The sequence below is a fragment of the Rhamphochromis longiceps genome, linkage group LG10 (genome assembly GCF_057381845.1).
Source record: "Rhamphochromis longiceps isolate RC_006_pf linkage group LG10, R_longiceps_female_GT1.1, whole genome shotgun sequence".
Lineage (NCBI taxonomy): Eukaryota > Metazoa > Chordata > Actinopteri > Cichliformes > Cichlidae > Rhamphochromis > Rhamphochromis longiceps.
Genome location: NC_140566.1, coordinates 31,054,785 through 31,078,175, shown reverse-complemented (window position 1 = coordinate 31,078,175; position 23,391 = coordinate 31,054,785). Strand labels below are relative to the sequence as shown.

General features: G+C 40.0%; 1 protein-coding gene across 2 annotated transcripts in view; it reads left to right on the top strand.

The window, feature by feature from the left end:
* The first annotated feature begins 7,580 nt into the window (after positions 1-7,580).
* The window catches only part of clip2 (CAP-GLY domain containing linker protein 2), a 56,838-nt gene continuing 41,027 nt past the window's right edge, over positions 7,581-23,391 (top strand). For both annotated transcript variants that reach the window (XM_085421295.1, XM_085421294.1), the window contains exons 1-3: positions 7,581-8,090; positions 10,827-11,046; positions 21,978-22,480. In XM_085421295.1, coding sequence (XP_085277421.1) covers positions 10,932-11,046; positions 21,978-22,480 — 618 coding nt within the window. In that variant the 5' untranslated portion in view covers positions 7,581-8,090; positions 10,827-10,931. The remainder of the gene's footprint in view (positions 8,091-10,826; positions 11,047-21,977; positions 22,481-23,391) is intronic.

Below are 23,391 nucleotides of genomic sequence, written 5' to 3'. Positions count from 1 at the left end.
TTATGTGATTTTATTATATAATATGATTATATGTTGCCTAAAGCAACAAGAATGTGTTATACCTAGTTAGCTAGCTATAGCTATGATTAGGGGATATGCTAAGCTAGGCTAAGCTAAGCTAAACTAAGCTAAGTTAAGCTAAACTAAGCTAAGATAGCCAAGAGCATATAAGAAATAACTCAACAAGGTCAAATGTACACAAAAGAAAAGAATAAAGATAAAATAGATACAAAAAATTTGAAAAATCTAATATAGGAACTCAACAAGTTGAAATAAAAAAATATTATAAAATGCTATGTTACAAAAAATGCTATGTAAAGTAGTAAGTTTTACACAGAGAAAAAATGATTTATAAATAGAGTAAATTTAATGTAAAACAATTTTGCTAACTAAAGGTAATTTTGTAAATAAATAAATATGTTTTTAGAGGCAACTAATGACTTCCTCCAAGCTGTCATTTTATCTTTAGCTGCCTTTATATTAAATAGGAGGTGTATATATAACACAAAATTTGTAAAGCATGAACATCAGACACAAAACCAGCAAATTTCCCAAATGAATTAATTCTGCAGTTCTGTTTTAAAGTTCAGGCGTTATCATCTTATACTTTATTTATGTTTAAATGCAAATTTTAATGAATCAGAAAACATTTTCATGGCATCTCCCACCATCCACACTCAAACCTGCCATACAGTGGCGTAATTTCCAGGGGGGTCAGGGGGGTTATGATCCCCCCAATAATCAGACACAACCAATATAACACCCCCCCCAATAAAATTATGAATTATCTTGCATAAATAGGCTGTTGATTTTCTTTGCTCATTTCAGGTATTACCAGCAAAATAGTTGCATGTATAATCATCTGGGAATTTACCCAGATATATTTATTTATTTAGACAGAGATCTCGATCCCCCCAATGTTCAGCACAAAGTTACGCTGATGCTGCCATAATATATTACTTCTGGGTGAGGCTGACACCAGACTTGGCCGGCTTCTGCCTATCATCATTTATCAAATGTTTTCAGGCTTGCCAGTCTGAAGGCTGTTGATGCACAGAGGCAGAAAATTACAAAAGCAAATGATACCTACCATGGTTACCATGGAGGTGGATCTACTGCTGATAGACGAGAGGGATGGTCCTTCCTTGTTGGTCAGTGCCGTGTAAGCTGTTGACACGCACCATAAGAGTGTGCATGAGCAGTCATTACAGTCAGCTGGTTTGTCGAAGTTGAGCCCTCAGTTTCTAATCCTTCCAGTCGGCCCTCACATGGCAGCGGCATCATAATGAGATTAGAGCATAATCCAGTCACTTCCCCTCCAAAGCAGGCTGAGGGGGCAACGTCCACACACTCAGAAACACTGAGCCATTATTACAAAGCACAGAAAGGCATTATCTGGGCACACTGCATATTAATGTGGCAGCTCAGGTCAGCCTGTGACCCTTTGTTATACTCTTGTGACTCTGACTGGTGCATACTTTCTGTGAATTAATGAAAAGAGCCAAAGAATATGAAACTGTTCCTATCACAACTTTATAAATCACTCCATAACAGTATGCAAATGTATGCACAATATGATAGGCCCTCTTTTATTTATTCTGTCTTTAAGAAATAAAATATTCTGCCACTACTGTGCATTTCTGCTCACTTTTATCTACCTGCTACACTCGACAGCACCTACTTAATGAAAAACACTTCTGACTGTCTGGATGATTTAAAATCCTGAATGGATTTCCTTCAACTAAATCATAGCACAGCTGAGGTAACTGTATTTAGTCCCCCTCTACCTCTCTCGATATCTTAAAAGAATGCACTTGGTTAGTGTATTTCTTTCAGCTTAATAACATTTTTAATAAATGTTCTTACTCCTCGTCTATTTGCTGTCATGCTGATGCCTTTTCTATGTTTGGCGGATATCATGATTTGCATTTTTTCATAGTCCTTTGCGGCCTATTCTATTAATATTATTATGTAGATGGCTTGTATACCTCACTGTGCTATATAAATATAATGAACTGACACCACTAATCTGGGAAATGCTTAAGCTTTGACTCGACTATATGAGCAATAGTATGCGGACAGCTACACATCATACCCATAAGTAGCTGCTGAACACGTCATTTGAACTCTCAGTGTTAATCTTCTGTTATAATAACCTAAACAACTCTGGGAAGGTATTTTAGAGCCCGGCTATGGGGATTTGCTCCCATTCTCCTCAGGCACATTAGTGAACCTATTGATGCTGTAATAAGGTTCACAGTTTATCCAAGAAATGTCAGATGGGGTTGAGTGAGTCAGGTCTCAGTGGTTTGAAGTGCTGAAGAACAAATCAAGTCTCGCATCTCAGCAGCACAAGTTTCAGCAGTAAAATTAAGGAAGCCCTTTAGAGCATTATCTCAGTATCTTTGACTCACAGGTTGTTGAAGGGCTTCCCATGATGCAATGAACAATTTCTCTCTTATCTTTCCCCTCAGCCCCCAAACCTGTGGCAGCAGATCGCTAACCCTGTCTGAGTTTGCTTCTGCTGGAGGTTTCTTCCTGTTTGAAGTGAGTTCTTCCTTCCCACAGTCACCAAGTGCTTGCTCACAGTGTTATGGAGTCTTTTCCTCGTATTGAAAAGCAGTTGCTGACGCCGCTGTTGTTGTGAGCTGGTGCTGTGAGCTGGTGCTGTGTAAATAAACAGCCTATAAAAACATCTGAGAAGAAATTCATCTGAATGAATTTAATTGTTTTTAAAAGGTTTTGTCTTTGCGTGCGGTTTCGTCTCTTATACTGTCTCTGCCTACGATCATATTTCCATCCATCGATCCATCCATGTAAGCCAAGTCAAGTACCTGATAGTGTGTAAGTTCAGATTTAGGTTAAAAATCTTTGAAAGATGCTCAGTTCAGTTGCCTAACATAGGCTGCTATGCCACATGTAGCTTCAGATACATTTTGAAATACACTTTTGACCCTTTTTTCTAATTGCTTACACCAAGTGCACTCTGTGAGATTTTACGTAATTATAACAACAAACAGCATCTCTCTTAATGTTCATTTGGTGTGTATATTGATAAAAGGTCCACATACTAGTATACAAACTTCCTGTTAACCCCAGAAGAGGGCGCCAAACCTTAGGTTAAACTTGCCATGCTTAATATACTAACTTAACCAAAGAGAGCCAAATGGCTGGTCTCTGGGAGTTGTAAGATCAAATAAAAAAAATCAAAATATATTTATAAGCACATTTAAAAACAACACGGGTTGTGCTGTACATAGTAGAGATCAAATAGTAAACATACATAGTAATTACTATAAAAGACTAGTCATAATTGAAAGCTAGAGAGTACAAATGAAGGGCCTTTTTTCAGGAAGAAAAGCAGAAAATTCCATCAAAGTTATTTTGAAAAGATATTTTCAAAGCAATACATTTCCTCTTCCTGTATATGAAGGCAGCTGAATTTTAACATTTTAATTGATTAAAACACTTAAGAGGGAATTTCTGAAGCGGAAAACTCTGTTGATGTTGTCTGTGGAAGATGTTACAACTATGACATTGATGAGTAGATGGTGATAACCAACCAATCAGATTCTCAGTTTTAGTTTAGTTTTTAAACGTTTCACCAAGTTGAAAGTGATTATTGCAAAGCACTGCAAGCAGCAGTTGTTGTAATTTGTGTGGGAAGAAAATCATGGTGGCCAGTATCTGCTGGTTGCATCTGCCAATGTTTGCTTTATTTCGTGGGATTTCATGTCCCAGTGCTGCTGATGTCGGTTGTTCTAACTGTGGACTCAGTAATATTGCTATGACATGCACCTTTTTTTGGCATCAGTGAAATGTGTGATACTGGCATTGATGAGAAAGTTAGCCCTCACCTCAAAGGCTGATCATTGTCTAGTGATTCTGGGAGTTATCTGACACGTCTCATGTCCAGCAGGTGAGTAATAAGTGCATAGGTGCACAACACAACAACAAGTGAAAACAGGAGAAGACAAAACAGGAAACAAAATTGACACAGGACAAAAAAGAAATAACCTTTCAAAGTAAAACAGGAACTAACCAAGGAAACAAAAGGAACCCAGGCTTAAACAGAGGGAGGGTACCTAGAAAACAGAAAGTAAAAGTTAAACCTTAAATCAAAAGAATAGACTCAGAATAACCACAAGTACAAGTAGGATGTAGAATAGGATGAATCTACAGACAAAACAAAATAAACACAGAAATATAAACTTTACAAACAGGACAAATAACTGAACCTAAACAGAAAATGTTGGTATATTAACTCTGAATTCAAAGTATTAAACAAGTGTCAAAACCAGCAATGTGAAATAACTTTTAAAAATTAACCTAATTAATAATTGCCCACTTTTAATGCAATACCCTACCAGTGGTTGCCAAAGTGTGGTCTCCCACAGGTGGAGTACTGAATTCAAGTCACAAAATTTGAGTTTTTAAGGAACACGTTTATTTATTTATTTATTTATGAGGCCCAAACAGTTTCCTTATTCTGAAACATTAATTCACAATGACAGTAATTGAGCACCACCTCAGGCTAAAGTACCTCCTCTGTTCCATATATTTTAACGGGAAGGTAGTTTAAGGGTTTACACAGCAGTGGAGTCTCCTGTGTAAACATCCATCTCTACCGGTTTCCAGTTCACCTATCCCCACTAACTGTATGTCTTTGGACTCTAGGAGGAAGCAGGAGTACCCGGAGTGAACCCACGCAAACACAGGGAGAAGATGCAAACTCCACACAGAAAGACCCCGCCTGATGGTGGAATTGAACTCAGGACCGTCTTGCTGTGAGGCAGCAGTGCTAACACCATGCTACTGTGTAAACAATTGGAAGAAAAACAACAGTGCACAGTATCACTAATTTCTCACTGAGCTTCCAGGATCTCCTGTAGAGCAAAAGGTTTGTTGTGGTGCCCTCAAGTGGTCACTAGAAGAAAATGCAGCAAACGGGTAGACTTTCATTCAAATATATAGCTAGAGGCCTATTTCAGCTGCTACAGGACAAGAGGCAACCCTGTTTGTAATTGATTAACAGCGTTACAGGACCAACACAGAAAGAAAAACAACTACTAACACCTATGGGTAATTTAGAATCACTGATTAACTAAACCCCACCAGCTGCATGTCTTTGCACCATGGGAGGAAGCCAGAGTACCCACGGTTAATCTACACAGATATGCACAGAAATGCCAGATGGTGGATTCAAACCCAAGACCATCTTGCTGTGACCATCTTGTTGCGCTGACCACCAAGTAAATATTAAGCAACCCTCTTTCATTAAGCAAACCAATATATCCTAAACAATTATGAATACAGGGTACAGAAAGCCACTCAGTTAAAACAGTTAAACATAAATGGTTCATGATCATAAATTTAAATTGACCAGCAATTGTAATTGTGCTGTAAAACACTTTTTTTGTTTATGTTTTGTGTCCTGTTGGGCTGTTTTTTCAACACTTTTAAAAGCAATCTTATAAAGCTAACAGGAGTGGCACCTGGTGTGGTCTTCTGCTGCTGTAGCCCATCTGATGTGCTGCATACTTTGATTGTAACAACTGATTATTTAAGTTACTATCAGCTGTAAGTCTGGTTATTGGCTGATTAGATATTTGGTTAAACGGTTGTAAAGTTTTGACTTAAATTCTTTTGTAAAACTTCCTTTTCATGGCTAACAGGCATGTGGGACTCTTTTTTTATTTACAGTGAAAGAATACATTTATACAAAGACACAAGGCAAAAGGGGAATACTGCTCTAGGGGGTCCAGGGATGTAGGGAATCCACACATCCAGTATTTAAAGGTAATTCTCCCTCAACTCACGGTCAGGCTTACCACACCAGGGAAGAGAATCCAGTGATCTGTGCAGAGGAACCACACAGTCACAATCCAGAAACACCAGGGGCACAGCAAAGCACACAGAGATGCAAAAAACAGGATTTTAACTAACTAAGCAGTTCAGCGATCCAACAAAAAAATAGTTTATTTAAAAGTTTTCTAGATGGAATCTAAACGCATCAGGAAGTTTTCAAAAGTCCATTCTGATAGCACCATTTATGTGTTTTTAACCTCATTAATTTTTCCAGATATTTGATTTCTTCTACAGCTTTTACACTGGTGGTGCAGATGTAAATGTTTGAGTGAGTGTCATTACAAGAGTAAAGTTTTTATCATCAAAATAGCTTGACTAAAAGCACTCATTATGTAGAATAGCTCTTTTTAAACTGTATTGTGTTACTGGGTTATAATTAGGGTCATTAATGTGTAAATCAATTTATTTTTGCACTAGATAAACCAGTAAAGATTTCAGTTGCTTATATGGTAAATGGCCTATATTTGTATAGCGCTTTACTAGTCCCTGAGGACCCCAAAGCGCTTTACACATTCAGTCATTCACCCATTCACACACACATTCACACACTGGTGATGGCAAGCTACATTGTAGCCACAGCTGCCCTGGGGCGCACTGACAGAGGCGCCCCAGGGCGCCCCCTATATGCCGAGGGGGAGCTTTAGCAGTAATAATGCAATACAAATAAAAGGAAAAAGAAAAAACAATTTTCAAACAATAGAAACTAAACTGAAAAAAGGTAAACCCAGTCTCAAAAGGGACACGAAATGTAAAAAAAATAAAATAAAAATAAATATGAATGGATAAAAAAAAAGATAAATAAAAAAATAACCAAAAGTCAGAGCCTCTTATCTTTTTGTGAATCTACACCTCAGTTTATTTATGAAAAAGGGACTACATAATACCTGAGCGGATTAGAGCAGTGTGCAATCCAACTTTAGAGGTCTCTTTGGCGGACAGCTGTCAAACGAGGCAGTCCAAAAACAAGCTGACCAATCACAGCCTATTGGGAAAAGTCATTTCACTCCTCAGACCAATCAGGGCGTTCTAAATCCAACCGGAAAACCACGCGCGATCCATATAAAGATTTTTTTTTGTCTCCGCCCACAATTTCCAAAAATAATAAATTAATAAAAGTGTGTCCTAAGGTTATCCTGACCCTATTATTCTTCCATACACTTTATGTGTTTCAAACGTCTCACGTATACATGCGTGGGCTGTTTATACACCAAGCCGGCCGGTGTTTGGGCTCAGTGACTCAAAACTTACATTAGAGTTTCTACTATTTATGTTTATCAGTGTTGTTTGATTTATTTCAGTGCGCTTTGTGTGAGTTTGGGTATGGATTTGTTGCGATATAAATCGCTTTGCGGTTCGGCATACTACAAAATGTTTATTTTATAGTTTAATTTGTGTAGAAAATTGATTTTTACCAAAATGCTAGGCGATGGATTCACCTTGTGAAAGTCGCTTGAACGCATGAAGCAGCTTCAGAAATTAGTATTTTTAGCGCGAAAAAATGTTGTTTTCTGTGTATTATTCATGCCGAATCAAAGAAGTTGCACCAACGACAGGAAACAACTCTGACTCATGCTTTGTGAGTCACCTTTTCAGACTGATAAGGACCGGCCAGCTTAAATCTTCATTATTGTAAGCGGAGTACGTCACGGGGCTGAGCCAGACTGTGGTCTACACTCATCTTTCCCCCAGGAGGCTCTCCTTCCCAGCCCCTTTGTTCAGTCTAGCCGGTGGGTTGAGTCAGTCAGAAGAAGGCTGTGCTAACCCAACAAATCCAAATCACTGTGGGAACACCGACAAGAGAAAGAAGAGGCCGAAAAATACATCCACCGGATGACGTTTTTAGTTAGAGGCACAGCAGAAAGAAAACGGAAAAAGTTGGTTTTGAGTGTTGCTGATGCTGCGTTTAATGCCGGGAACCGTCTGGCCCTGCGTGGAAGCGTTTGGCTCATTTAAGTCCGTTATCGTCGCTCCAGTATAGCCGCCTGAGCTAACACGCTGTTAGAGATGAACCGGCAGGCTACATGCTAACCCATCACCGGTATATTGCTGACAGTGTGCAGTTGTTGCCACCATCCATCCAGTGATCCACGCTGACTCTCCCTTTCAGTTTCTGCTCAGCATCCATATTTGCATCCCAGGGAGTGGCAGCCACTAATCCCCTCTTTTTCCACCCGTGGCTAGGAAATCAAAGTTGGACACCCCCTGAATTTTCTCACAGGATGGTGAGTATTTTCCTGCATTTTTACGCGCTTTTGTGCCATTTTGTGCTTTTATTTCCTCCCTGGGAGGGTACTCGGGGTGTGAAGTGAAGGACAGTCTAGACCACGTTGCCGCAGTAGCTACAACAATGGATCAAACCGGCGTTGTGTTAGATTTTGTTGAGGTGCGCATTATCAGCACATTGCTGCTCTCCTGTTTGCACTGAAATCAAGGTGTGGATTGGGAAATGAATCTGTGCTTTAATGTGGAAGAGCTGAGGAAAAATTACAGACAGAGGCCTTTATTTGTGTCTCCATTCAGATCAAAACCATCATCCCCGGCTGGTTTGCTCTGACTGATTGATCCAAAAATTAATATCCTCTCCATTTTTTTTATTATCTGGATGAGTGTAAATAAAATGGAGAATGATTAGGCAACGCTGGAATGTGTTCCCCGTCCCTCCTAATGCCCAGTGTCTAGTTTAAAAGCCTCAGCCAGATGTGTGTTGTTTATTGTAGGCTATAACGGCATTATATCTTCTTAATGGGCTCTGGGCCATGATTTGTAGGCCATGTTCTACTTGGGCAAAGGCCTGCATTGGTTTTCACTCTTGTTATGACTCTGCTGAAACTGCTAAGTTGATCATGGATGATTGTATGAAGCAGTGGGGCGTAGATGACAGTAATTTACCGTGACACATGTAAATGTGTGTGGATTGCTATGCAGGTGCCAAATAGTTCAACAGATCGACAAAAACACGATGCTTGTGGAAGTTCTCTCAGTGCTGCTTCAGTGTTTGGCTCATGATTAATCATGTTTTGCTCAGTGGCACCCCAGCAGTAGTGTAGCATGAGTAATAACAGTGGGACACATGCATTTCAGTCTCTACTTCAGTGTTTTTTCTGCTGTTGTTAATCAAAGAAGAATCCCACATTGCCAGTGCCAAATTGGAAAAATAAAGCATTGTGCTCTGGATAGAGTTGGAGAAGCAGGCCTACCCTTCTTAAAATGCACAAAAATACATGTGCAAGCTCACCAGGTAAACAAACTCTTAAAAAGTTGCTCTAAACATATTTTAAAGAAGCTTTTTTTTAATTGGAAGTTAAACTTCTAACATCTTTACTATTGCAGTTCAGGTTTCTTTGAGTGCAATGCCTCTCTCTTATGACATAATAAGGCTGACACAATACCAGATTTTATTTACGTAATTTTGTATCAATATCTTTGTCATATCTCCAAAAATGAACTCAAATGATTATTAAACTTAATATTTGTCTTTTTATTTGGCCAATGAATTGCACCCATAAAATATGCATAAGGAGGTGGAGAAAGTCTAAGTAATTATAAAGGCATGCAAAAAGAATGACGACACGGTACTCATAAGCTTTGGAAACACTATATGGACAAAGGTATTGGGCCACACCTCTTCATCTTTGAATTCAGGTGTTTTCAGTCACAGCTGTGTAAAATAAAGTACCGTTTCACCATTTGTGGAAAAAATGGGTCAATCCAGAGAGGTATGATGTGTCAGTGGTCCGTTCCAGCTGTCTGTACAGTGTGCAGTTCCTTACCATCATTTGTACTCAGAGATGCAATTAAGATCTTATTCTAAAAATTTCTGACCTAAATACTTAAGGAATGGTTCGTTGCACTCTGAGTGAAGTGAATAATTTCATTAGAGAGTAACATCATGTGTCGCAGTCGTATTTTTTTGAATTGACATAAATAATCCACATTTACAGATGTACACTTTTGAAGTGATAAAGCAGTTTTATGATTTATAGCAAATTATTTTGTGGACCTTTTGACTATGGATTTCTGGGGTCACAGAATTCCCACACTGAGAAACACCGATATAAAGGAAAATGTCCTGATAAACAAAAACACCCACAAGGCCTAAAATCTGCCATCAGCTGACATCAGTGTGTCAACCTGAGAGCTGCTGTCTCCGGGCGTGTATTAATAAACGCTATCCATTTATTATTTATAACTACTACCAGTTCTTCAGATTCTTAAAAGTCATCAACTCCCAGTGTGACTCCTGAGGATGAAGGAAGACCACATATATAGATGAAAGCTGCATAAAAGAAAATCACATTTAGGCACTAAAGCTTTTGGTAAGTTGGAGAAGCTGTTAGGTTAGATTTTCACCCTGTGTGAGCTGGGATTGGCTCCAGCCTCCCCGGGCTGTAAGTTGGATGAGCAGTTAAGAGAAATGATAGATGGATTGTTAGGTTATGGCTTTGTGTGGGCACAAGTAGTCCAAACCCAGAAGTGATCTTTGCTTTTCAGATTGTTCGATTTTCAGTGGATTGTAGGGACACAAAAAAAAGAACAAGATGCAAAAAAGGAAATTTCTGATCTCTTTCAATCCCTGTGTTTCTGCGCTGAGCCAGTGTTTTGCATGCAAAATGTTAGGACGACCTTACAGTGTGTTGGAGAGCAGTTCAACAATAACACCCACTATGACCTCAGAAATAAAGGTCAAGTAGAATTATGACCGCTTGGCCAAAAACAACAAAAATCAGTGTGCGCAAAACTTAATTGTTGGTATAAAGCAGCTTCTCTGTGCTGTGTGAGGGCATTAAATTGCAGAGGTGTTCCTGATAAACTTGTTGTCAAACCAGTTTCCATTTGTTCTGCTTCAACAATCTGGTCCATTCACTCAGGGTTGGACATCTGATGTCACACTGTGTTTGTTTAGCTGTCGTGCTGTCAGCCGTTCTTGTATTTATCCCATATATTTGTCATCCCCACAGCTAAAACATGGAGAGTGACAGCCACCACTCCCACATCTAGTGCCTGATCCAAAAGCCTTCATCGCCCAGGAAGGAGGAACTCTCAGGTCTCCCTGCTAACGTAGAATGAACATGCTCAAGTCCAGTGGACTGAAAATCCCTGGGCGCGGGGCCAAGCATTCCAGCCCAGTGGGAAGGACCTCAGCGGGTGGAACGTCCAGCCCCGTTGCCCCTAAAGACAGTAAGTCACTTCCTTCTCCTGACCCCGTGGAAAATAAAAGGAGCGTCTTTTCCCCCAGTTATTTCTTTTCATCGCCGGAAGTGGCTCAGACCATTTATTTGTGTTGCTGACTCAGAAACGCACAGCTGCATTAGATTACATCCTCATGGTTCTTTATGATAGAAAAAAACATGGAAGGAGGATTGGTTTGTGTCTCCCACTTCTTTAAAACATCTTCCAAAGTGTTCCAGGGCAAACCTTGTGTTGCCTTCAGCAGTTTGGAAAGTGATTTGTTTTTATCTATCAATGAATGTTTAATTTAGGCCTAGGTGATCATGGGGGGAAAAAGCAGGCTCACAGGTGTCAGGTGACCTGCATGGCAGCCACGTAGAGACCAAAGGAGAGCCGACAGCTCGCCAGCCAACACCTCAGTCGCACACTGTCAAAAACACACGGGGTGAGAAACCCTCAGTAATCCAGAGAGAAAGTAATCAGCTGTCCTTATTGATCCTTCCACAGATCCACCTGTCAAAACCTTTTGCAACTTTTACCTCTGCTGGGCATCTTGCTGACCAAAGGCCTCCCCATCAGCTTGGCTCAAACTGAAGTAAACGTCGGTAAACTTGAGCTTTTAGGGAGGGCCAAAAACACTGCAGTGTAAAGTAAAGAGGTTATATTGATCTGTAACACAAAAAAACCACAGGTTGTAGCAAAAATAATGACAAAAAGTAACCATGTTATCCCAAAGACCTCGTTTTTATAAGATAGCCAAGATACCCATGGATTGATCTGTTCTCAAAACCATATTTAGTCTGGCTAAAAGATTTGAATTGCACTCTTCTGCTGTGAGTTCTGTAACGCTTCATTTCGTTATTACTCACATATTCATTTCTTTCTTTTGTATAGTAACACATGTATTAAAGATTAGCTAGTAAGTGTTAGTGTTTTTCAGCTTAATGTTTTGATTTTACCTCCCACAGGTTTACAGCTGGTTGAGTCACTTTTATTAACCTGTCTCCAGGCGGCTATCTCCAGTGCTGAGCAGAACTATTTAGCCAAAAAAGTGGAGTATTTGGAGGCTACATAGTCAGATTTCCAATCAGGAGATGGTTGAGACCAAAAATGGAGCAAAAAATGGTGTAAATATTGGATTTGCACCAAAAAACGTAACCAAAAATCAATGATAGTATATTACTCAGTCTGCAGGATGTTTACATTATCATGTTTCTTCAATGCTTAACATGGTAACATGTCAGTGTTGTGTATTTACGGCTGGCTGAGTTGGCAACAAACAGCCAAAAAGAAAGGCGCTAACACAAAAGGATAACTTTAAAAGCACACTTTTTCTTTAAAACACTGAGGTCTTACTTTAAATGTAAAAGAGAAGGAACCAAAACACAGCAGCTCTTAAGAGCATGATGCTCCACATGCAGGCAATATTAGGATGCAATAATGCAGCTTTATAATACTGAAGATATATAGCTGTTAGCTGCACTAACAGCCATTGTTTATGTATCAAATGTATGATAATTGTCATTCTTGTTTACAATAAAGTTCAGTTCCTGTCCAAAAAAAGTATGAAAAATGTGGTTGTGAGCCACACTGTTACATTAGTTGACGTTTTTCTACTTAAATATGACTCGTTTTCTATAGTTTACATCAACTGCATATCTGCAATGACCACACAGTTGACGATTCATCTCCTGACGAAAAAAAAGGACTACTAACCTGTACGAACACTCAGAATTACAGCCCTTGTTTGCTCAAAGTAATCACAGCTGTTTGCGCTCTAAAATGCAAACCACACTGTTTATCTGCCCACCTTCAGCTCACACGACTGTCACGTCTCACCAGCTTTGCACGCAGGTTTGTTCAGTTTCTGCACACAGCTCCACACCCAGCGGTGAACAGGGCAAAAGAATTCGCCGACCCGATGGTGGGGAGGCCTTTTATGATCAGTGTGTCACAGTTCATGCTGAAAGGAGGAAAAGTTGGTCCGACACTTTTAACGTTACGTGATAACCATTAGTTATAGTTATAGTCATTATTAGTAGCTTATTACCAAATAATGAGTTAATAAGAATAAGTTAATGAGTGTTCATTCATCTGTTATGTCACTGTTAATTTTCCTAAGCTTCCTTTTGTTTCTTTAGGCAATAAGTGCATATTAAACTGCTATTAAATACATGTCCTTAACAGAGTATCAAAGTAAGCTTTAGTAAAGGCATAACAATGATATAATAGTAAGTTAAACATTGACATCGTCTTATTAAATTCATTGTATCATGTTAACAAGCATGAGGACTTGTGTGTGTGTTACAGGGACATTACTGTAAATCATCACTGTGGGGTTTTATACAAGTCATTTTCTTGGTTTTACTCCAAGTTGCTATTTTATACCATACTCTGTGCCTCCCAGCATATCACAATAATCACTAAACATTAAGAGCTCTAAGATTCCTGTGACAGCTGAATATATCCGGCTCTAATGAAACTGAAGCGTTACGAATGCCAATCCAGAGCTGTTGATGCCTGTAAGTCTGTGAGAAATCTAAACAACAGAAGCATTTCGGGAGAAAATAAACAAGTCTTTCATTTATCTGCTCGACTTTATGTTTAACCCGGGGCGGTTCTTTTTTGTTCATCTCCGTGTCGGAGCTACGGCGGCTCAGATTTTTGCCTATAATTATCCCGAACGTGTTCATTAGCAGCTCAGAAAGCGATCTCTTAGCGTTGCGCGCGGGACTGAAGCCTGTTGCCCAGGGCTCGTCAGCTGTTACCGTAGGTTGCTGCGACTTCGAAATTCCTGCCTGCGGTTTTAAACTGTTTGGTTCTGCCATATGCGAAGTCATTAGCTTGCTCACATCCTGTTTATGCACAAAATACACAAGCGTGATGGATGTGGCAGTGATTTATTTTCCCACTGCTGTACTTGAACCATGTAAACTTTAGTGTGTGAATGCTGCACTGACAGCTAACACATTTCTAACAGTCTGACTTCTGATACTAGTGCTAATTGGATTTTGGTGATCTGTAATAAATGTAATTAGATTAATGAGAAAGTAATTCATTTGTGATAAGTGGCAGTATTTTTAGACATACCTTTGATAAGATGGCCTAAGTCTCAGTTCTTATTTGTGCCACATGGTCACTGTTCGTGTCTCCCTGTCGTGCACCTGCGGTTTTATGTTGGACTTATAATCAAATTTAGGATTTGTCCATTATTTTTCTCATCATTATATTTTTGAATTCTGGTTCTTGTTTGATTTCAGTGACATTCTAGTGGTGTTTAATGTGTGGTTTATGGGCTCCTGTGAAATTAGTGACCCCAGGTTCTGTTATTATTTCAGCCTACCCCCCTCGTGTTTCTGTCTCTTCCTTCCTCTGTTATCATGTTTAGTATACGTCTTCTGTTTATTTCCTGTTTTACTTTGATGGTTAGTTTTCTCGTGGGTCTTGTCGTCACCTATCCTGATTGTCTTGTCCCTGTTCTGTCCCTAATCCCCAGTTCATCCCCCACATGTCATATCTTTGTTTCAGTCCTTCATTTTCTTTGCCTCCTTCTGCTTCTTTGGAGATGTGTAGATTTTTGCCTTTCACTGGTTTTCATCTTTTTGTGCTCTTTTTTGGATTTTTTTAAATAAAACAAAAAAAACCTCCATAGATTTCTTTAAGAGCAAGACTAACCTTTCATGCTAAGGTTATCCAATGTTTTTAAATATGATAGCACTGGTCCTGGACTAGCATCCATATTGAAAGTGATGCATGTCTTAATGCATCTTTAGCCATGACGTTGTGTGTTGCAGCACCAACACCCTGCTTACGTCTGCGATATCAGCGGTTTTATGAAATAACTGTACTCAACACCCCGGGAATGACAGTTGTCTGGTTTTAGGTAGGCGGGTACACCCTGTGCAGGTCACCAGACTATCACAGGACCAGTCAGAGTCAAAACTAGTCAAAATACATGACGACACCAGTCAAAACCAGCTAAGATTGCTCCCCCTCTCCTGTCAGCATGGTAAAATCACAAAGCTAGCTCTGTAGCTTAGCATGAAGATTGGATGAGGGGAAGATTGTCTGGTAATGAATTGCAGATTATTTAATGTATACGATGCTAGTGTTTATGCTAAATGTGACTGTGGGAATCTATCGATCTGCAGCAGCGATCTGCAAAAATCAGCCAGAGTCCCTGAGAATAAGTCAGCCTAATACTTACAGAGCGCTTGGGTCATATAGGATCTGTTGTAGTTTTGGTCACTGGAATGTTTTGCCAAGAAGATGATTGGTATCTTGGATTAAATTGTTCTTATTACCTAAAGAAGGCTATAAAACACATTAATGAGAAATCCCTGGGAGAATATCTGTGCCTCACCGAGGACGTGGAGGGATTAGTTTCCTGTCCCAGATAGTTTTATCACTGACCTGCCCTCATACTCCAAATCTCAACCCGCTGTTTGTTGGTTTTAGTCTGGAAGACTGCGAGAGGGGGCCGCTGTGTCGGAAGCTGACACAGTTTACTTTGCTAAATTTAAAGAAGGAAACTGCAGTAAAAGGAGTGAATAGAGGAAAGTATCCAAGCCTTCATCTAGAAACTTTAGATGTGGAAATAACGGAGCTGTGCCACCTCTCGCGATGCAGCATCTCCTGTGACCTTGGAAGCAACAGAAATATCTGGTGTAGACTGCCTAGGTGGAGACAAGCAGCATTTTTTTTCTCTTGGTTTAATTCTCTGAAAGGCTCTGTTCAAGGTTTCCCTCTGTTTACCCACATGGAAAAGAAATAGTAAAAACTTATAAAAGCCTTGCATAAGATGTGGCCTACTTCATATAGTGAATCATATAAGGCTTATATGATTCACTCATGAAAGTGGCCACTTTCATATATTGTTTTAGGAAGTATCCAAAACATACAAGTTTCATTTATAGAATTTTTCAAGGGATCTTATATCTGTTTTCACTCTTGTATGCTTTTCATCCAAGTTTCACACAAGACAGATACAAACTTTATAAGATTTATATATATCTTTTCCATATGGGTACTGCTAATCAAAAGGTTAATTATGCACTTTAATTGTAGAGATTATTATAATTAACATTTTATATCTTTGTTTTTCTGGATTTTTTGTTGATATTTTCTCTCCATAAAACTGGAACGACCATAACTTTCCTTAATTTTAAATTTTCATTTATGAGCCGAAAATGCACAATACTGATATAGGAAAATAGCTGATTATCGGCCAATACATCAACCTCCCTGATATATTGGTCAAAGGTACAAAGGTTAGCTAATAACTTTCTCAAAATATGGAAAATACTGGGACCAAAAAACAAACTGGTGGCAGGCAAAATGCCAAACTGTGGCTTTAAAATGTGGAAACATTAAGTAGCCTTTAGATTAACAAAAAATGTCTCTTTCAGTATCCCTTGACACTGTCCATTAGAGGGTATTTAGCCATGTGAGTCCATGTGCTGCAGCAAGCCCGAGATTCCCTGTGGTCTGTTGCATGAGGCTAAGTAAAGCAAATCTGTTCATTTGTCCTTTAAGTCACGGTTATGACGTCTCCCAAAGTTCATATAAAAGCAACAAGTTGATTAAAAAGTCAGGAAACAGGCCCAGGGTCAGCCCCCTCCATCTGTCACATTATGTGCTGCTCAGCCTTACCCAGCTGCCACAGACACCGCTGAAGATGACCACACAGAGTCAACCTTGACTAACTGATTATCGTCCTTTTAAAAGAGACAAAAATAAAGCACAAGTTAGATACTGGAGGTAATAGCCACTGTGCAAGACGATCATAAAGAGGCAGAGTTAAAGAGGCCACGGAAAGCAGGGAGAGATGGGGGGATAACTGGGAGGAGGAGGGGGAGGGACGGGAGGAAGCTGTGGAGGTCTCATTGTGTGCAGCTGATGAATAGTGGGATTCAGATGGTGGTGGGAGGTGGCCAAGCACAATAGTGAAAGTAAGGGCTGTGTTTCCAGTTTTCCTTCTGCCGAGGATCCTTTTACCCTCACTGTGCTGTTGCCCCAGCAACCCAAATCATGGGTTAGCTCAGGTTTTAAACACCACCTTGGGTTTGCTGGCTTAGATCACATGTTGCATTGTTTGGATCTGTGTATCCTGTGATTATTACACTATGATTAGTCACGCTTTTCTTTAAGAAGTGGGGTTTTTCATGCCCTCGCAAAGTTGCCCATCCACGTAGAAGGTTGTAATGTAGATATAGGCTGGCCATTTTTATGGTATGTGTAGGAAGAAACAGCAGGAGAGCAGCGTCATAGAGGTTTGCACTCCATTACGTAATGTTACGCTAACAGGGTTCAGTTTATTTGTAACTGCAACGTGTCCCGTGTAGTATTTGGCTTGATCACAGGTCTTTAACTTTTGCACAAAATGAAAATGAAAAATGAAATTAGTGACTTTTTAAAATCTGTAATAGTCGGCATAAAAAAAATCCAGGCTATAGATGCTGGATTTTTTAAGATTCAAAATTCAAGATTCGTTATTCGTCACGTGCATAGCAGTGAAATGTAACCTGACACGCTCCTCGACTTGTGCAAAAGGGGGAGAGAAGAAGAACATTATATATTATATACATTAGGTGAATGTGCAGTAGCAGCATTGTATGCAGCAAGCAGGTGAGTTTTGTACTTTTTAAAAATGTCTTAACCTCCATGAATATAAACCTTACTTTTTTCAGTCCAGTGAGGTCATGTGATTGTTAAAGACAGATGATTTTTCAAGACTGACCTTATGGAAGTTTGTTTCACCACTGAGTAAAATAAAAACTGCCATTTATGAGTCAAAACTTTCTGAAAATAACTCAGAATTGAGACATTAAATTCCAACCAATTTTGAGCTACTAAATTCAAATTTTGAGATAATAACCTAAAAATGATCTGCATTGGGTCAGAAATTTTAGAAGAACTTTTATCCATCCATCTATTTTCTTCCTCTTATCAAGTTGGGGTGTTGCTGCGGGAGGCAGGGAACACACTAGACCAGGGGTGTCAAACTCAAATACACAGTGGGCCAAAATTCAAAACTGGAACAAAGTCGCGGGCTAACATTAATATTTATTGAAAAAAAAATCTTCCTCCAGATATAAGAATGAATCTTTTCTTATGGACTCAAATAAGTTTTTCTGGAAAACTGAATATGGAACAAGCAAAGCTTAATACTAAACAATATATATATTAGCTGTATAATACCAGTAGGCCAGCTCTAATAGTAATTTGGTATGGCTTCGGTTTGACACCTATGCACTATACCCTCCCAAATTATGGAATTTGTTGCCTTTGCACCTCTTTCATTTTAAAGACCCCCCTCTTCTGCTTTTCTTTGACCCAGTTTGATACATTGATGCAATTTTTACGTTTTTATTCTTTTACTCATGGTTATTTGCGTTTTTGTTCTGCATTGTTTTATTTTATTTTGTCATTTTTATGTATTTGATATTAATTTTACTTTATTCTGGTATATTTTTTTTATGTTCAGTGCTTATTGTTTTTAAATTCTTTATAAATAAAGTTGGCTTGAGAGATTGACATCGTCACAGGGATAAGAGAGAGACAGATAACCATTCACTCTCACAGTCATACTTATGGTCAATTCGGAACCACGGAGATAACCTAACACATGCATGACTTCAGACTGTGGGATAAAGCTGGAGTACCCTGAGATAACCCACACGAGCACAGATAGCGTGCACAGAAACTGTTGCCTCAGAATTTTTGTGAGGTAACAGTGCCAACCACAGCATCACCGTGCCGTCCCCATTCTGTCTCATACCTTCCAAAAAACATATCCAGTTAAAACAGGACGTCATCGTGAAGTTCTCACAAAAATGTCACATACTAATTTGGATCCAGATATTCTTTTGGATCATGTCACGCACGCTGAGGAGGGAATTTTCTGCCTCGCAGAGGTACACAGTCTCAGACAGCCCACAGGTTCATGAAAATGCAATAAAGAATCACTGGAATAATCCTGTGCTGTGAGATGAAAGGTTCAATTTATTATTAAAACTTTTTTAAGAAATTGAAAATCAGAGAGAGTGTCGTGAATCACAGAGTTTAGGAACAAAATTCAGAAACGTAGCGCCGGCCGTCCAAATAAACCAAAAGCAAACCTTAATGTTGGCTGGTGAAAATAACAAGAACCATAAAGACAAGCCAGAACATTGTGCAAGCACACAGGCTCTGCAACAAAGGACAGAGGAAGAGTGGGGCTTAAAAAAACACACAGGTCATTAGAGGAAGTGGACACAGGAGGGTAATGGGGGGAAAAGACCAAAGGAAAAGAGAGGGAAATACAAGCTGTAACTGGACCAAAGGATTAAAGGCCCACATTATTAAGGATTAATAATATGAAAATGTAAACAATAAATAAACTAAAAGCCAAGTGGAAAATAATTATTAATGTTATACAGTGTCTATAAGTTCTGAACTCATGGTCCAAAAATGAGACAGTAGTTTATTTCTTGGATGATTCGTCCTTTTTCTTCATGGAAATACCAGATCTAAAGAGCCAATAGTGCTGTGGTATTTCAACTACAATGTCCATGTGTTTGGCTGTAATGTCCTATTTAGGGTACATTTGTCTACTTTTACCTTTACTTCCTTTGTAACCAAGGTCCTTCTGAAAATGATGTCCAGGAAATCGGAAAAGTTTAGAAAAAATCTGAATCCGAAACATACAAGCTTTTAGATCAGGTCATAGTCACTCAGGAAACTTGCAGGACTGCAGTCTATTTCACGGTGACTAGCATTGATTAGCACTGAACAGCTGTTAATGTTCTTCATGTAATATGTTATATACAATACTGTATAAAAGTCTTGAGCTGCCACCTCTGTATGCTTCAAAGGAGCCAAAGTTGTTGTAATTATTTGAAGTGGTCTCCAGGCTTCCTGACGGTCTTTCGAAGTTTTCTCTAGATGTTAGCTGCTTTTTCACTCATTTTCAGTTCACTCCTTGTACCTGACCATTTTCAGATGGATTTTTTTTGTTTTTTAAGCTATAGGACGCTTACCTGTGAATCAATAAGCATAAAAAGGCAATGAGCTAAAGGGATGAACTGGTGTTGTGTCTACACATAACAGACAGCTTAGCAAAGAACCCATTTTAAATGGTAACTTTGGGTCGTTTGTTACTGGCAGCCTGTTCCACAAGCACACAATTGTTTGCATTTCTTTAATTAAAAATAAGAAAATGCTAAAGATTACAAAGTTTGACAGAGATAAAAAAAAAAGAAGTTTTAAGTAGCTCCTTGAAACTTTGAGGACTCTGGACAGTGATAATGATCCCAACACACTGTAAAGCATACATAAATAGAAAGAGCACACAGTTGAACACTATCAGTCATGGACCGGCTTTGCCAGAGCCCGGACGTCAACATTATTGAAGCAGACAGCATCCAAAAAAAGAGCTTTGAATGTCCTTCGGGAAGCCTGGACAATAGTTCCTGAGACTACTTAAAGAAGTTACAGGAAAGCTTGCCGGAGAGAGTTCAGGTTGTGTTAAACAATAAAGGTGGTGATACCACAGCTTGACATTTAAGCTTGTTAGAATCTTATTTTATTTGGAGTAAGGAGGCCTGACTGCAAGTGTTTCTCAACTATCTTTGCTGTTCTGGATGTGCTGGGCTTCACAATTCGAATGGGATAAAATACTATACCAGGAGTGTCCAATTCCAGTCCACGAGAGCTGCTGTCCTGCAGCTTTTAGATGCATCCCTACTCCAACACAGCTGAATCAAATGAATGGCTTGTTACTGGGCCTTTACTTAACTTGATTGCATGCTGAAGAGGTAACCCAACCATTTGATTCAGATGTGTTGGAGTAGGGATGCATCTAAAAGCTGCAGGACAGTAGCTCTCGAGGACTGGAGTTGGACACCCCAGGACTATGCAATCAGAAATGTGGGTCAAACACAGACTGACTGATGGTTGATGCTGATGCTAAATGTCAGTTTACCCTGGGCCACATCCATTTTGACACATAATTGATTAATGACCATCGTCTGGTCAATACTTTCAGTTCAGCTGGTATATTTGTGTGAAATGGTAAATGGTGCTAGATGCCTCGAAGCCTAAACTTTGTCCACGGTCAGAGAAAAAAGTAACCTTTTGAAAGGCATCCATCTTCAAGATGACCACTTCTTGACACTGAACAAAATTATCAGTCAGTCATCAGTTTTCCCCAGAACAGCGATTTACCAGAAGCAGCACATTCCTAAGAGCTTCTAAACTCTATAATCAAGTTAAATCCCCTTTGAAGTTGTACCCATTTTCATTTGCGGCTCACATAGCAGCATATGGAAGCAATTGGGGCATAACATGCATCGAGCACAGCCACTGGAGCCCACAAAGCCCCGGGCCCGCTCTCAGGGTGTCGGGGAGACCGTCCTGGCACCAACCACTCCTGCACACAGACATAGATAAACACGCTTTTACGGCAGCGCGGTGCACCAGACCTCGTGCCAACGGTGCCCCTCCCGGTTTACAGGCTGTGCGGATGAGAACAGACATCCAGCTCTTCTATGTGTCAAATAGGCGATATCACAGGGCTGATGGCAGGGTTAATCACCGGCACATCACAGATACCGTCTCTCTGACCCACTTTTCAGAAGGAATTAGACTATCGCCTAATCTTGCACAAACTGCTCTGTTGTGCTAGATGCTGCCACACAAGCTTTTTTTTCTGCTGGCATGGTCAAACAGGATGAATAGTGTGAAGGCGATTCTGCTGGACTGTGAATGAGGATGGCCTCACAATGTACACAGTGTTCGCAACTTAAATCAGAGAGGAGTGTAATGACTGTAAGAAGAAATGACACAGTTTCCATGCACCTTTTAGTTTTAATGCCTTTAAGCACATTCTGCTTTTGTTATATGAATCCTTGTGTTGCTCTGCAACATGGCAGATAACTGTGTTTCTGTGCTTTTTCCAGGTGCTGCGCTGAAGCCCACCACTCCAACTAAAATCTCGGAAGAGGGCGACGATGTTTTGGGGGATTACACCGTTGGCGAACAGGTTTGGGTCAACGGTGTGAAACCAGGAGTTATCGCCTACCTAGGGGAGACCCAGTTTGCTCCAGGACAGTGGGCAGGCGTCATACTGAATGACCTAGTTGGCAAAAACGATGGTTCAGTGGGTGGCGTGCGCTACTTTGAGTGCCAGCCCCTCCAGGGAATCTTTACGCGACCCTCAAAGCTCACCCGACAGCCAGTCGGAGAGGGGAGCGACAGCCACTCCACCGACTCAACCCAGAATCAGACTCAGCAGGGTGGCGGCGGCGGCGCCCCCGCCGGCCAGCGGGTGGTGGTACCACTCAGAGAGGGCCTGCTCAACAGCGCCGTGAAAACGGGAAATGAGTCTGGGTCCAACATGTCTGACAGTGGTTCGGTTAAAAAAGCAGGTGATAAGGATCTTCGAGTTGGAGATCGAGTTTTGGTGAGTAGACCACATGTAACACTACCATTATAGCATGCAGATCATGGGGGTCAAACATAAGACCCAGGGCCCAGAATAGGCCCAACAAAGACTAGTCCGAGCCTACCAGAAAACTGGAAAACACAAAAGAAGGTATAAATTTTGGACTTTTAACTATTTTAACAAGTTTTAAAGCTTTATTTTAATCTTTATTCGGTAATTTTACATTTAAATTCTTCCAATTAAAGCCAAAGAGACATGCAATTTCTTTCATTTGCTGTAGAAGCATTTCATTATCAGGTAGAAAATGAAATGTGTAGTTGTATTTGCACTTATTCTTTTATTAAGGTGCTCAGTGTGTAATCAAACTTCTTTAGACCCACAGAAAGGCGAGCGTCACTGGTCTGGCCCACAATGTAAAATGAGTTTAAGATCCCTGATAGGGCTGGGCGATATATCGAGTTTTTTAAAAATATCGATATATTTTCATACGAGATATAAGATGTGGCAATATCGTTTATATCGATATAGCCTATGTTACGTTATAATTATACTTGTGGAGCCGCAGGTTTGCCTCTCTTTCGTCCACTTTTGTCTCTACGCAACGTTACTCGGCCTCGCCTCTCCTTCACTGAACACAACTCCGCCTCCCCCATAGCTTCACCTGCAGGCAATAAAAGCGGAAAATCTCCGTTAGCGAGTTACCGCGGATTGCCCCGTGCGTGGGGCTGGACGGCGTCAACGTGTTAGCGAGCTAACCGCGCTAACGACATGCAGCCCGGAGGGGCTGCACGGCCTAAAATCCTTTCATTTTCTCAAAACTCGACAGTGCGCCTTATGTATGAATTCTGGTTGTGCTTACTGACCGCGAACCGATTTTATGTGGTACACAGCGCTCAGCAATCTGTCAAAAAATGTTTTAATATGACTTT